Source organism: Mchenga conophoros, linkage group LG17 (assembly GCF_057382185.1).
Source record: "Mchenga conophoros isolate Kocher_MC1m ecotype Shallow Benthic linkage group LG17, M_conophoros_male_GT1.1, whole genome shotgun sequence".
Classification (NCBI taxonomy): domain Eukaryota; kingdom Metazoa; phylum Chordata; class Actinopteri; order Cichliformes; family Cichlidae; genus Mchenga; species Mchenga conophoros.
Genome location: NC_140542.1, coordinates 41,319,073 through 41,333,582, shown reverse-complemented (window position 1 = coordinate 41,333,582; position 14,510 = coordinate 41,319,073). Strand labels below are relative to the sequence as shown.

At 41.2% G+C, this 14,510-nt stretch overlaps 1 protein-coding gene across 1 annotated transcript in view; it reads left to right on the top strand.

The window, feature by feature from the left end:
- Positions 1–3,082: 3,082 nt before the first annotated feature.
- tmtc1 (transmembrane O-mannosyltransferase targeting cadherins 1) overlaps positions 3,083–14,510 on the top strand; it is a 94,125-nt gene continuing 82,697 nt past the window's right edge. Inside the window, exon 1 of the mRNA XM_085251029.1 lies at positions 3,083–3,651. Within this exon, the coding sequence (XP_085107155.1) occupies positions 3,356–3,651 (296 nt within the window). The 5' untranslated portion in view covers positions 3,083–3,355. The remainder of the gene's footprint in view (positions 3,652–14,510) is intronic.

The window sequence follows — 14,510 nt, the reverse complement described above, 5'->3', positions numbered from 1 at the left end:
TATCATCCTCAAGCAAATGGATGTGTGGAGCGCTTTAATAGAGTACTGAAGGACTCCATACAGACAGCACAAGCTACTCAGCGACCATGGAAAACTGTGGTTACAGAACTGCTTCAAAGTTATCGAGCGACTCCCCACGCGACAACCGGTGAGTCCCCTTTCCAGCTCCTCAGAGGAAGTGCCATGCGGACTAAACTCAACATTCTGCCACCACCAAAGGATGCTGGACAATATGACCACATCAGATCCAAAGTGACATTGACACAGAAAAGAAGTGCACTTTATACAGACAGAAAGAGAGGTGCTAAACCTACTAAAGTGACTGTGGGTGCGTCAGTGAGAGTACGAAAGCCATTCCATGTGGGAAAAGGAGAGCCACAATACACCAAGCCGCTGGAGGTACAGCAGCAGACGGGTGAGAGTTCTTTCATCCTCAGCGATGGGAGAAGATGGAATGCAGCACGTCTCTCACTTGTCCCAGAGAACTCAAAACACACACAAAGAGCTGATACAGAGACAGAAAACATCAGCTCAGCACAGACTGCTACACGTCCCACACTGCAGAGGGACAGACAACCACCAAGATGGACAAAAGACTTTGTTATGAAATAGTTCAGAGGTAAAAAGAAAGGAGAAATATGCAGATGTGAGAAATGACTGTGAAGGGAAAGTGCATTTGAGTTTCATTAGTTATCTTTAATTCCAGCTGTGACTTCTGATAAGCTGAGAAGAGGGCACATGGTTGTTCCTTTTGATTCAGGGTTGATCCGGGGCACGTTTACTTTGCCATTACAGTTCTTTTATCAGGATATATATATAATACTATTCTGAAATTACTAATTCCCTCAAAAGTAAAAGGCTGTCGAATGTTTCAGGTTGTGCTACAAGGGAAAGAGTATTATTTGAGAAAAGGGGGAGATGTTGTGTTTACAAGGTTCTATAATAAGGGAAGAAAATTAGTACATGCTGTTACCCTGTCAGACCAGGGGTGTCGCTAATGAGGCTGGGTAAGAGAAAGAGGAGAAGAAGAAAGTAGAGAGCGAGAACAAGATGGAGCTCCGCTGTAAAGCCTAAAATAAAATGTTGAACCCAGACGCCGCCTCCGCTGCCTGATTACACACCCAACAACCCTGCCATCAGTGGCACACAGCCAATCATGAGCATAATAACTGTTGTAACTGATTGTTCGCTTAATTTGAAGTGCTGTTTAATTTTGCTCAACAAAATGAACATTGTGCTTATGATTTTTGTATAATCTGTAAAAAAGAAAAAAGACCAAAGACTTAATGGTCAAACTCAACTTTTTAACTCTGAGGGAGATGGAGAATGAGCCTATTTTCAAAAAAAGTGGACTGTTTCTTTAAGTAGTATATTGTATATATTGTCAAAAGCTAAACTGTACATAGCAGTTGTATTTTGTGTACTGTATCAATGACCATTAATTTCAAAGTCAAGTGAATGCTAATATTGTCTAATGTGAAATACTGTAAGCAAATGAATAAATAACCTAATTCTTGCTAGACCTTTGACTGTGTTTTGTTTGAATCCAACTGTGTTTGCAGATGTGATTAGATGCAGATGTTGTTACTTTTATTATTATTATGGCACTAAATACATTTTAACCTCCTAAGACCCGAACTCTTCCACGACATGCATTTTTAATTTCTCTTTGATATTTGGGCATATTGGGACCCGATGAATGTAAAAAAAAAAAGAATTACCAGATTTTCTTTTAACTTATTTTTGTTTTTAAGAAAAATAAGAGCCACAAATGAGGATATTTGTTTAAAATTTTGATAGAACAGTAGCAGTATAATGTCCTCGGAAGTGGATATCAGGCCCTTGTAGAGCAAAATTGAGTATTTTGGTCTAAATAACCCAAAATGTGACGTCCACATATGTGGACGCCAGGTCCAAAGAGGTTAGATAAGGGATACTTTGAAATATATTCTACTGAAAGGTTGGAAATGTATTTTCTTGAACGCAAATATCTTTTGAAATGTATTTTGGTTTGAAAGAAATATATTTTAAATTTCAAAAATCTTTTTTTGGAGCATCACAAATACAAAATATATTTACCATATATTTGAAATATATTTTGGCCAGGAAAAATTTATTTTTTTTACCGTATGGGGGAGTGGATTGTGAAGTACAATAGTGTCAGGACACAAAAGACCCATACCGTAATATGCATAAGAATAGTGCAACAACATTTTAGGTGCGGCTGGCGGTGCGGCTAGCTTGACTGTGTCTTCGTAAGTGAGGGCTCACTTGACCGCGGTATTAAACAATGCAGTATGTCTTACAGATGATTGAAGCTGGTGAGAGCTCTGCTAGCATTAACCAAAAAGGTCTGCTTCCATAACAACCCTCCAAAAATACAACAACCCAGAAATACTGCACAGAATTGAACAGGAGATGTTAGAAACTAAAGTCTGTGTATCAGAAAATATGCTCCCTTAACAATAATAATAATTTCTCAGATGTGACGAGGCAGCAAGGTGTACAGAAGGACTCTGCCGCTTCTGCTGTTTGGGGTCCGGCTGGCACGGAGCAAGAGGACAGCTCACGTGAGCGCGTTCACAATGATGGGCTCGTGCAGTTTTGGCCCCGCCTGCATTAATTATCTGCGGCTGATATTTTAAAAGGCGAGAGAGGTATCGTCTCCTGCGCATGCGTCTGCAGGCGCGATCTGTGCTGATGTCGCATTCAGGTTCTTCACATAAGCTCGTACACGGAGGCTTCGTCTTGCCTTTGGTCCACCAATAACATCTATTAATAGACTCTTACATAGGGCAATTTTTTTCCATTTACTTTCTTCCTCTTATTTCAGTCTTTTGTCGTGTCTGTTTATTTGTTAGCAGCAATGTCATACGTTCTGTTTTCAAAAATATAAGTCACACTAGGTGTACAACAAACCAAACAACATAATAACGATATTGCCAGCGATTTTGCCCCTCCCCCTCCAAAAAAGACTAGACTCTAAGGGGGCAACTGATGTACTTGTCTTTGATGTTGTCAAGGTCAAGAACGACCAATCAAGTGCATACCTTTGTATGTAAACAAAACAGATTACTCTTTGGTTTGTTAATAGTAAATATGAAACAACTATTTATGAAAAGAGTAATGTAAATATAACAGAAATAAAAACAATAAAGACGATTTCACATTTTCTAATACTAGGAATGGCCTACTAGTAGGACATTCTCCCACAGAACCTAAAGGCAACAAAGTACATCTCCACCATCCCTGCTGTCCCCAGAACACAGAGCCGCTACACTCCAGGTGGAATGGACGTATTCTCTGCTACTCCCGTTCTCAGTCCGCCAGAGCCGCGGGGAAAGCCAGGCCCGACATGACAGCGTCTGCACGGGACAAGAAATTCTGCCAGCAGTCGCGGGTAACGGTCCGTCCGGAGACGGTGTGGGCTGCGGGTCGCTACATCGCGCTGGCCGCCCTGTGTATCCTGTGCTATAGCAACTCTCTCCACGGGGAGTTGGTGCACGACGATGTGTGGGCTATCGTCAACAATCCGGACGTCCGACCTGGCTCCAGCCTCAGAAACATCTTCAGCGACGACTTTTGGGGCAAGAGGATGGCGGACAACACGAGCCACAAGTCTTACAGACCGCTGTGCATCCTCACCTTCAAGTAAGTTCTCGGAACTCAGCCTTCCCGCCTTACCTGGAGCTCTGAACAGCAACACTTAGTGCTAGTCGTTCTGCTGGATCGACAGCTCCGCGATGTAAACGCGTGTTTCGGGCTGACGTCATCCAGCTGTCCCTCGTAGGGACGGGCTGCTGTAGCGAAATGCTGAACTTTGCAATAGCCGAACGCTGCTAACCCCGGCTATGTGCCGATACCAGGCAGGGTCTTCTCGGGAGGAATGTTACAGCGAGAGTCTCGCTTCCAGTTCTTTCTATGCAGAGTTGGAGCGTGCAGAGCAGCTTGTCTCAGCACATCCAGCCGTCCAGCCCACGTTACTACTTTGATTCAAGTTTCACGTATCGCACAGACATCTGTGGAACCTGTTGCGCAGGTTTTTAGGTGCTTGAAGTCTGGTGGTGTAGTTGGAGGTGTACTGTATGGGTGGAGATGTAGTAGTGGTTGGAGCGGTTTTGGAGTGGGCTGGTCTGTTGTGCTCGGGTCGTCGATGGATGGAAATAGCGAGGGTGGGGAGTACCCAGTCGGGCTTCCTTAACAGGGTGGGAATGTCTGATAAGGAAGAGCATAATGAGTAAACAGTCCGCACAATGGCCTCCAGATAAATGCTCACCTATGTTTCCATCATTCCCCACGTTTCCTCCTCATTAGGCAGTTTGTTAGTTCAAATCAAATCAAATCAAATCACTTTTTATTGTCACATCACATGTGCAGGCACACTGGCACAGCACATGCGAGTGAAATTCTTGTGTGCGAGCCCCACAAGCAACAGAGATGTGCAAACACAACAACACAAACGAGCAAAATACAAGAATGGCCAACCTGAAACTAATAAATATATGTACAATATATAATAGTGTATGCATTTCTGGATGTGTATACTAAATATTTTCCTACGTGTGTGTGTGTGTGTGTATACACATTTTTACAAATTAAATAGTAAAAAAATAAAATAATAATAATAATAATAATAATAATAATAATAATAATAATAATAATAAAATATATAAAATATACAGAGTTGAATATGTGCAAAACAAGTGGCATTTATATACAGTATGGAGTGCATAATGTTGAAGTTCCAGTAGTGAAGCTGAGGTGTCTATGACGTGTTCAGCAGTCTGATGGCCTGATGGAAAAAGCTGTCTCTCAGTCTGCTGGTACGGGACCGGTTACAGATAGGGTTGCCAACTCCCTGAAAAATAAATAAGGGACACCTCGTGGCCAGGGCCGGGCGACCCAGTTGTCTTCACCCTTCCCAGTGTGGTGAATTTTCTAGCTCTTTTTTTGTGTGTGAAATTATTTTTTTAACCATTTGACTTGAATTTGATTTAAGTAGATGTTTATTCTTTGTGATATGAACACATGTGAAACAAATGATCATTTAGCCATTTATTTTTAGCTCAAAATGACAACATTAACACAGTAAAACAGGTCTCCTTCTTAAACAGAAGCCTGTCATGCTTAACTTTTGAGAATATAAGTAAATCTTTCTTTAAAAGAACTCTGTCCTGCTTAACTTAAAATAATAGAAAACAATAGAAAGAAAAACATTCTTGTAACAGTGCACATTTAGTGCATTTAGTACAATTGGCTTCAGTTGAGGTATTATTTCAGCTTTTCTAATGCTAATCAGCTGCTCCTGTTTGTAAACCCGCTTGTTCCCATGATTACGCATCTTAACTCATCATCATTATTCATCTATGTATTACTTTTATGTATTAGTCATCTATTTGTAATCATCTATCCTTGCAGTTGTTTATTACACAAAATAAATTATATTATCACACTTCTGGCCACATAGCGCTGATATTCACTGCACATGCCCATATTAACTTTTTCCAGCCAGGTGTTTTCCTTTTCCCATTCTTCCCTTTCTCTGAGGGGAACAAACATTGCTGCTATAATGCTGGGCTTACACTGTGCGGTTTTAGGCCCATTTTGAGCCGATTTTTGAGTGATCTTCATCGTGCATCGTGTAGTATACGTGGGGTAACAAGAAGCGATTAACACCTCACGACCAGCTCCCGATCATCAATCACTCGTGAGGGTCTCATCACAGCCGCTCACACTGCTCGCGCGCAAACACGTAAACGTTGGTGTAAAAGATGGAGCAGCACGGCTGTGCAGCGTGTGATCTGGACACAAGCGATGGAGGCACAACTTGTAGAACTTTGGAAAGCTCATCCGAGCCTTTTCGATGTGGCATCACAAAATTATCACGACCACAACAACCGTGAAAATAGTGGGATTTACATGCTGCTCAATCACAGCTGCCTGATCAATGTTTTTCATTAGCAATTTAGCAAAGTTGATGGTGGGGTGGTGTGTGTGTCTGTGTGAGTGTAATGCTGGGCTCACACTGTGCGATTTTTGGCCCATTTTGAACCGATTTTTGAGTCGTGCGACCGATTTGGCGATCGGCCCGATTTTGGCCTTCATCGTGCGTCGTGTAGTATACGTGGGGTAACGAGACGCGATTAACACCTCACGACCAGCTCCCGATCATCAATCGCTTGGTCGTGAGGGTGTCACCGCAGTTTGTCACACTGCGCACGCGCAAACACAAATGTCAGCGAAAAAGACGGCGCAGCACGGCTGTGCAGCGTGTGATCTGGACACAAGCGATGGAGGCACAACTTGTAGAACTTTGGAAAGCTCATCCGAGCCTTTTCGATGTGGCCTCACAAAATTATCACGACCACAACAACCATGAAAATAGTTGGATTTACATTGCTGCTCAATCACAGCTGCCTGATCAATGTTTTTCATTAGCAATTTAGCAAACTTGATGGTGGTGGTGGTGTGTCTGTGTGAGTGAAAGACAGAGGGAGAGCGCGACAGATTTTCTGTTATAACCTTCATTTTATGGAGGCACAGTGTGAGTACTCAGGTCGCATCAGAGCATCGGGCCGTATAGTGTGAGACCTGCATCGTGACCTACCAACTTTTAACCCCTGCGAGTCAATCGTGCAGTTTGAGCAGGAGCTGAATAACGCGACTGAAAAAATCGCACAGTGTCTGCCCAGCTTTAGGTGTACTGTCGTCCGAGACTTGCACCGCAGTGTCGGCGTTTGTTTCCCTGTTGGCCATGCTTCTTGTTATGGTCATCTGTTGTCTTCCGGTATTTTCTCCGTAAGCGACCTTTCCTCGACCAATGAGATGAGCGGTAATCTGAATTGTCATACTCGAATTGTCATAAGTGTGCTGTCAGCTCATTGGTCACAAATCAGGAGAGGGGCTGGGAATTATGTTTTCAAACAAAGCGTTAATTCCATTAACATTTATAGACTACTTTTGATTCTCACTGTATTACGGGACAAAGTGCGTCCCTTATTAGCTCAATACGGGACGTGTACTTTTGTTTCGAAATACGGGACGATTCCGTTTTTTAAGGGACGGTTGGCAACCCTAGTTACAGAGCATGGCTGTTGCGAGACATAAAGCTCTGGTGGGATACGATGGGCCATTAATCAAATCAGACATTTTATTCCTCTCTCATAGTGAGTGTGTGTTTGTTTGTTTTTTTGTTTTTTTAAAGTTTTCCGTGTCGGTAAGCCAGCAGCATTTCAAAAGTTAAAAAAAGTATTTCCCAAATACTTCTCCCCTGCAGAATTGCTTTTCCCTTCGTCGTGAGTACGCGCTGGGCTCTCCAAATCACGGACAAACAGTATCTCACAGTTGTTTATGTTTTTGAACCCATTTTGCAAAGAGAGGATTTTTTTTTTTTTTTGAAAAATGCATTGATAGCAATGTTGAATATTATAAGATAAGATAACCTTTATTAGTCCCACATGTGGGAAATTTGTTTGTTATTACACAGGAAAAAAACAACTACACGTAAAATAATTAGGCCTCTGCCTTTCTAAATGGAGGGACAGTAACTGCGTGTGTATATGTAAGCTAGGGGTGCAACATACACAAAATTCACGGTTCGGTTCGATACTTTGGTGTCACGGTTAGATTTTTTTTTCGATACAAAAAAATGTTCATGCCTTTTTAATTTGTCATTCATTAAAATTATAAATATATATTTTAGCTCAAAAGTACAGTTTTTAAATTTAATGTTGCTGAAACAACAAAATAATAAAAAAAATAAATCTATCTGATCGAGAAATCCCTCATCTTTGGAAAAGAGAGTTTATTACAGAGAAATGGCTCTTTCCAAAATAAAAGCTCTACTATACGCTTCTTCTGGGCTATATTCTCAGCAGCATATTAAACATATCAGGTCCCCATAAGGAGAATCCTGTGCTAACGGCTGTCTAAATGACTCGGGTAAAGTTTGTAGCATGCGTGCTTGTTGTTTTTGTCTGCTTCCACTTGTCTTTGCACTAGGATGCTGTCGGCGTAAATGTGCAGTCATATTCGTTGTGTTCCCACTAGTGCTGTCAGCGTTAATCTCGTTAAAATGACTTTAACGCCATAACACAGCAAATCTCCGTTAACAAGTTACCGTGGATCCTCCCGTGCTTAGGGCTGGACGACGTCAACAAGCTAACTGCGCTAACGCACTAGTTCCCACCAATTGAGCATTGGGTGGCACATCCGACATACTGTTTTACTTTTGTCCATGACGCGCTTACCATCAGGGTCATGCTTCACAAAACCAAGATAGTTCCAAGCGCCAGATCTGAATGAGGGTGGGAGAGGTTCAGTTTCGGGTAGCGTTGAGGCAGTTGCCATGTTGCAACGAGCTTAGCTTCTGTCTTGCTAGCTTGCGCTGCGCTCAGTGGATCTGCACTCGACAGTGCAGCCTAGGCGGAGTAGTCGAACGCAGATCCACTGAGCGCTCAACACAGACAGCATCGTCAGAAGAAAAGTTGATAAAATAAATAAAAAAAGTTGTATTGTTCGATACATATGCGTACCGAACCGAAAGCACTGTATCGAACGGCTCAATATCGATACGAGTATCGTTGCACCCCTAATGTAAGCGTGTAAAACCTGAAGATAGAGACAAAATACTGTTAATCTGACTATCTGCCATTCTGCAATTCATCTCGTATAAACAATAACGTGGCGCAGAGCGTGACGTGAAAAAAGGCACATACATTTGACGCTGCGTGAAGAACTCTATATTCCTCGTCCACAAGTAAACGGCGTTTGGAATCACCGAAAACGAGATTTTTTAAAACTCCTTTTTTGGGTTGCGTTTTCAAAAATACCCGTGTAGGTGTGGACATAGCATAAAAGAGTTAGTAGTTTATTTTCTTACTACCTGTAATTTATTGCAGTTTACTTGTACTTGCTTAATTGTTTACTAAATGTTTGAGGTGTGAAATAAACTGCAATGGAGCAAAATATGGGTGTTTGTGGTTGGAGGATGTGTTTGTGCGCGGGGGGGTGGGGTCTAGCGAAAAAGGTTTGGGAACCACTGCTCTATGGAACACCAGGACTGCCATAATGAATTAATTAAATACACCATTAAATTATTAATTAAGCAAGCAAGCAATTTATTTATATAGCACTTTCAGAACAACTGTACACTTGACATGCCAGAAATGATACAATAAGTAAAAAAATATAAGATTATAAAAATGGTAAATGGCCTGTATAGTGCTTTACACATTCAGTCATCCACCCATTCACACACACATTCACACACTGGTGATGGCAAGCTACATTGCAGCTACCCTGGGGCGCACTGACAGAGGCGAGGCTGCCAGACACTGGCGCCACTGGGCCCTATGACCACCACCAGTAGGCAATGGGTGAAGTGTCTTGCACAAGGACACAACAACCGAGACTGTTGGAACAGGGTTCGAACCGGCAACCTTCCGATTACTCTTGAGCCACGATCGCCCCATATTTCCATATTGGACTTAATTGCCATATATATTAAAATGACATTTAAAGTAATAAAATCAGCACAAATAGCAAAAACATAAAATAGTATAAAATGATAATTAGAATTACATTTAAAACAATAAAATCAGCAAATTAGATTACAGCTACAATAACCTCACCCTAAACACCAAGAAAACAAAGGAACTGGTCATGGACTTCCGCAAAACAAGAACTGATCCCCCTCCCCTAGCCATAAAAGGTGACTATGTGGAGAGGGTGCCCTCCTTTAAGTTCCTCGGCACCCACATATCTGAGAACATTTCTTGGTCCACAAGCACATCTGCCCTGGTGAAGAAAGCCCAGCAGCGCCTGTCAGAACTCTTAATGCAAACTGAGAGTGTGAACAGACTTCTCCAACACATCCACTCTGACGCTGCTATTGCAACATCTCAGTCTTTCCATGTTCTGTGCAATATATTTTTTTTATTGGCTCATGTGCAATATCTTTGGTATGTGCAATATTTTTCGGTCCTGTGCAATATCTTGGTCTCAGTAAAATTACCATCTCTACCCTAAATGACCATAGCCCCTCCACCTGTATTTATTTATTTATTGTACTATATAACTGCTCTTGTATACAGACCCACAATGTTTCTGTTTCAGTGTTTCTTACGCATATGACAATAAAATGACAATAAAAAACTCTAAGTCTCTAAGTCTAAAACCATAAAATGTGTCATATGCCAAGGAGTAAAAATGGGTTTTAAGACGTGTTTTAAAAGTGGTCAGTGATCTCTCTAATGCGCTGGGGCAGATTGTTCCAGACATTAGGAGCAGCAATAGAAAAGGCCCTAGGGAATTAAATGTGGCAATATTAACTCATTCACTGCCAGCCATTGGCAGTGAATGAGTTAAACCCATTGACTCATTCACTGCAATTGACGGCTATAGACGTCAATGGCAGTGAATGAGTTAATTAAAATTGGAAATAATTAATTAAATAAATATTTATGACACATTTAATTAATTAATGACACATTTAACTAGTTATTGACATATTTAATTCATTATCTAGTGATGTATTTATTTAATTCATATTGGCATTTTGTCCCCTTCTGTCAGCCTCACCCATCAAACTCAGGGGGCGGGGTTAACCCTGCCACTGCAGCTTCTCTAACATTTGATTGGTTGCTATGTAAAGTAAGTCAAGACAGGTCGATCCAGATAATCGATTACAACTGTGGATTCGGGGCAGTCAGGTATCCCAGAATGCATTTCAAATCACAGGCAGCAATGGTTGTGGCATAAAGTTTGAAAAGATCCCATTTTTCTGTCACCAACTACACTTTTAGTATTGTTTTAGTTGCAAATGTAGCGGCGTAATCTTCACATGTCTGGTCAGGTTGCAGCATAGGACATGTTTGCAAAGTGCTCCGATGTTTTCGGAGATGTCGCTAGCTAGAGTATACCGAGCTCACAGCCCCGGTGTTCCAGCTTAACTGCTTTGTATGTGTGTGTTGTAAATATATGTATGTATACGTTAACCAGCTTGTTTACATATTTCACTCTACACGTTCTGCATGTTGCATTCGCAGATTCTCATTTTCACCGAACGATCGTCTCTTTCCGCCTGTTCTTGTGTCTCTGTGCTTCTGTAACATAAAGAACGAGCTGACATTTTTCTAATGACACCAGCGATCAGCTCAACAGGCCCTAAGTTTACCTGCATGCATCCTCCTCCTCATCTGTCAGTTGTTTAACACTTGCTGCTAAATCATGAAACACGCCCACATTACCTGGTGATAGTCACAGTTTAACTGGGCAGCCGGTGCTTGATTTAATGCAATGTCAGCGCATTTTTCTGCACAAGATAAGTAAATATAGTGTTTTCCCCGAGCGCAGAGCTGCTGGAGCTTGTTTCCCAACAGAGCACTTTATAGGTGAACGTCTTGATGCATGCTCAATCATCCAGGTAAGTAAATCTCCAAAAGTTGATTCTGTTCATCTGGACATAGCGTTTTGTGGGAGAAACGTTTCGTCACTCATCCAAATGACTTCTTCAGTCTCAGTTGACTGCAGGTTTCCACAACCTTATAAACAGTATGGAAGAAGTGGAAAAGAGGGCTTTGCTATCCTACTCTGGAACAAGTCATTGATTCAGATATGTGGATGACACCTGGGTGAAAATCAAATCTCAGGACGTACCACATTTCACGGATCACCATTAAATCAGTGGACCAACACATCAAATTCACCAGGGAGGATATGAAAAGTGGCAAGTTAGCCTTCTTAGACTGTGAGATTTCCATCAGTAATGGGGGACATCTAAAAGCTGATCTGTACCGTAAACCTACGCATACGGATCAGTATTTAAGTTTTGATTCTCATCATCTATTGGAGCATAAACTGGGTGTCATTAGGACGCTACAACACAAAGCGAACGCCATCCCCACTGACACAGCAGCCAGGGAGGCAGAAGAACATCACATCAAGAAGTCCTGAGTAAATGTGGTTATCCCAGCTGGACTTTTGTCAAAGCTGGGAAGGCGCCAAGAGAAAGCTCCAGCCGATCCAGGAGAGAAGGACATACGCTGCCCACGCGAAAACCTGTAGTGAATCCCGTACATGTCAGGAGTATTTTTTTATACAAAGAGGAAAGAGAAGGCGCATTTCCACCGAGAGGAGCAGAGTTTGCAACAGCATGTTCATCATGCAGACTGCAACCTGGACAGAAATATTATATCATCTGTTTTTTAATAGTTATTCAACTGTATTCTAAGCACCAGCTGTCTGTTAGAATTTTTAGAGTTTACTTAACTAAAAATAAATGATAATTTGTGTGATTTGTTTTTTTCTCTTTTTTCTTTTTTTTTGGTGTTTCGGTCATGTTATGTTTACCTGTCAAAGGCTTGTTAGAAACTATGAAACACATGGTGCAGACTTCTGGATGTTAGAAGAAAACTAATACTGCTCATGAATGAGACTAAAGGCAGGAAGGTGTCCTTTAAAACTAAACATGTTAATAGGACCTCCCTGTTTATATCATAGTTTATGATATAGCACTAGGGCTGGGTATCGTCACTGATTTCTAGAATCGATTCAATTCCGATTCACAAGGTCCCGAATCGATTCTATCCACGATTCGATTTAATTCGATTCGATTTGAATTTGGGAAATTTTGACAGTCAGAAATATTATAATTCAGATCAGCACATTTACATATTTTTGTATGTATAAAAAGGAAGCTGACACACACAAGACTTTATCAAAGGTGTGAGCGTCACAGCAGATGCCTTTGTGTCAAAGTAGCTGAAGATAAAACACAGAAAAACATGAAGGTGATTTTTCCTGGCCTGGGATTTTATAAAAATATTCTGCAGTACATCAAAAACGAAAGAAAACCATTAATCAACATATGAACGTTACCTTTGAAGTTACAGCGGTTTTATTAGAGACACGGCTAAGTGTTTTGCATTTTGCATAATTTTAAAAACTTTAAATTTGTTCAGTATTGAATGGCAGAAATTAGGTTTTCTTTTCGGAAGTATATAAAACGAAGAAAAAAAACGTCGTCCGACAGCCTGTAAACAGCGGTAGACCTGTGCGTAACAAGCAAGCGAATAATGAAGAAAACAGATTTTTAGACGGGAAACTGTTCTTGAAGTACAGAGAGAGAGAGGGAGAGAGCTGTGTATGAAGTGTGATTTTTATCGTGGTGGAAGCAAAACAGGAAAAGTCAGAGTGAATTCATGACGATGTTTATGTGAAGCGTAGTTTGGATCTTCTTTGCTGCTGGTTTGGTCAGTATTGTTTGGAGAGACATCAAACTAACAGCTTTAGAATCAGTGCAAAAAGGGCGTAAACACACAGCGCAGACCTGCGGATCAGAATCAGCGAGCTGTCGGCTTTCAGCCCCGACCGTCAGCTGAGAAAGGAGACATCTCACTGATTCTGATCCGCAGGTCCGCGCTGTGTGTTTACATCTTTGTGCAGAATCCGTCTACCTGCTCTCATTTACTGTCTTAGCTGTTTGGTGGTTGTTTAAATTTTGTGATCTTTCACCTGAGATTCTGGCATTTCGGGCAAAATAAATTTATATTAAAAAATCGATTCAGGATTTTAATGAATCGATTTTACGTTATCCAAGCCAGAATCGATTTTAATCAATAAATCGATTATAAAAACCCACCCCTATATAGCACGTGTATTTCAGTAATAGCCTACTGATTTCAGTGTAGTGGTGAACAGTCACACAGCTCACGTGGGCGTTATCTGTGATACTCCTTAACTATAATTTATCCAAGTTAACTTCAGTTAACCATTCAGACGGTTCTTTTGCAATGACAAGCATAAACACTCATGTTGCTGGTAGGTTTCCGCTGTGCCAGCTGTTTACATTACAGCTGCTTATGCAGTAACCATGGTAACCACGGACTCTGAGCGGCTGGATCGACGGAGGTCAGACAACAATTTTATATGTATGATCTTAAAACAGGACACAGCCACTGTACGTGTTGGCCTCATATCAAATGTGAACGCAGACTGAGTCTATGTTTGACGTTTGTTTATATCTAATATCTCTCAAACATTTAAACAACAGCGAGTCTGCAGCTGAGGGAATACAAACTCAAACTGTCCGAACAGGTTTGTTAATTTTGTGATTTATTAAATGTATAACTGTTATTCTAATCTGCTGCTGAGTCTCTTACGCTGATGAAAATGCAGAAAACACAGATCACACCTGTTCAACCAATCACTTTCATTCCACTTTGATCTGCGACAAACTGACGGTTCATCTCTGTTACAGTGTTGCGTTAGACTGCTATATTTTTGTGTTCTTTATGCTGTAGATTTTCACGTCTCTGGAATAGTTGGCAGTAATACGGATGATTTCCTGTAAAATCATATAGATATGAGCCGTGACATATTCGTAGATGACAGTTAGATAGTCAGCTGGGAAACTCTGTGTTAACTCATGGAGCTGAGGATATCGTGGATATGCTGACCTCGCTCCATGGTGTACAGGGCCGTTTACCCTCATGATTAATATTCACAAT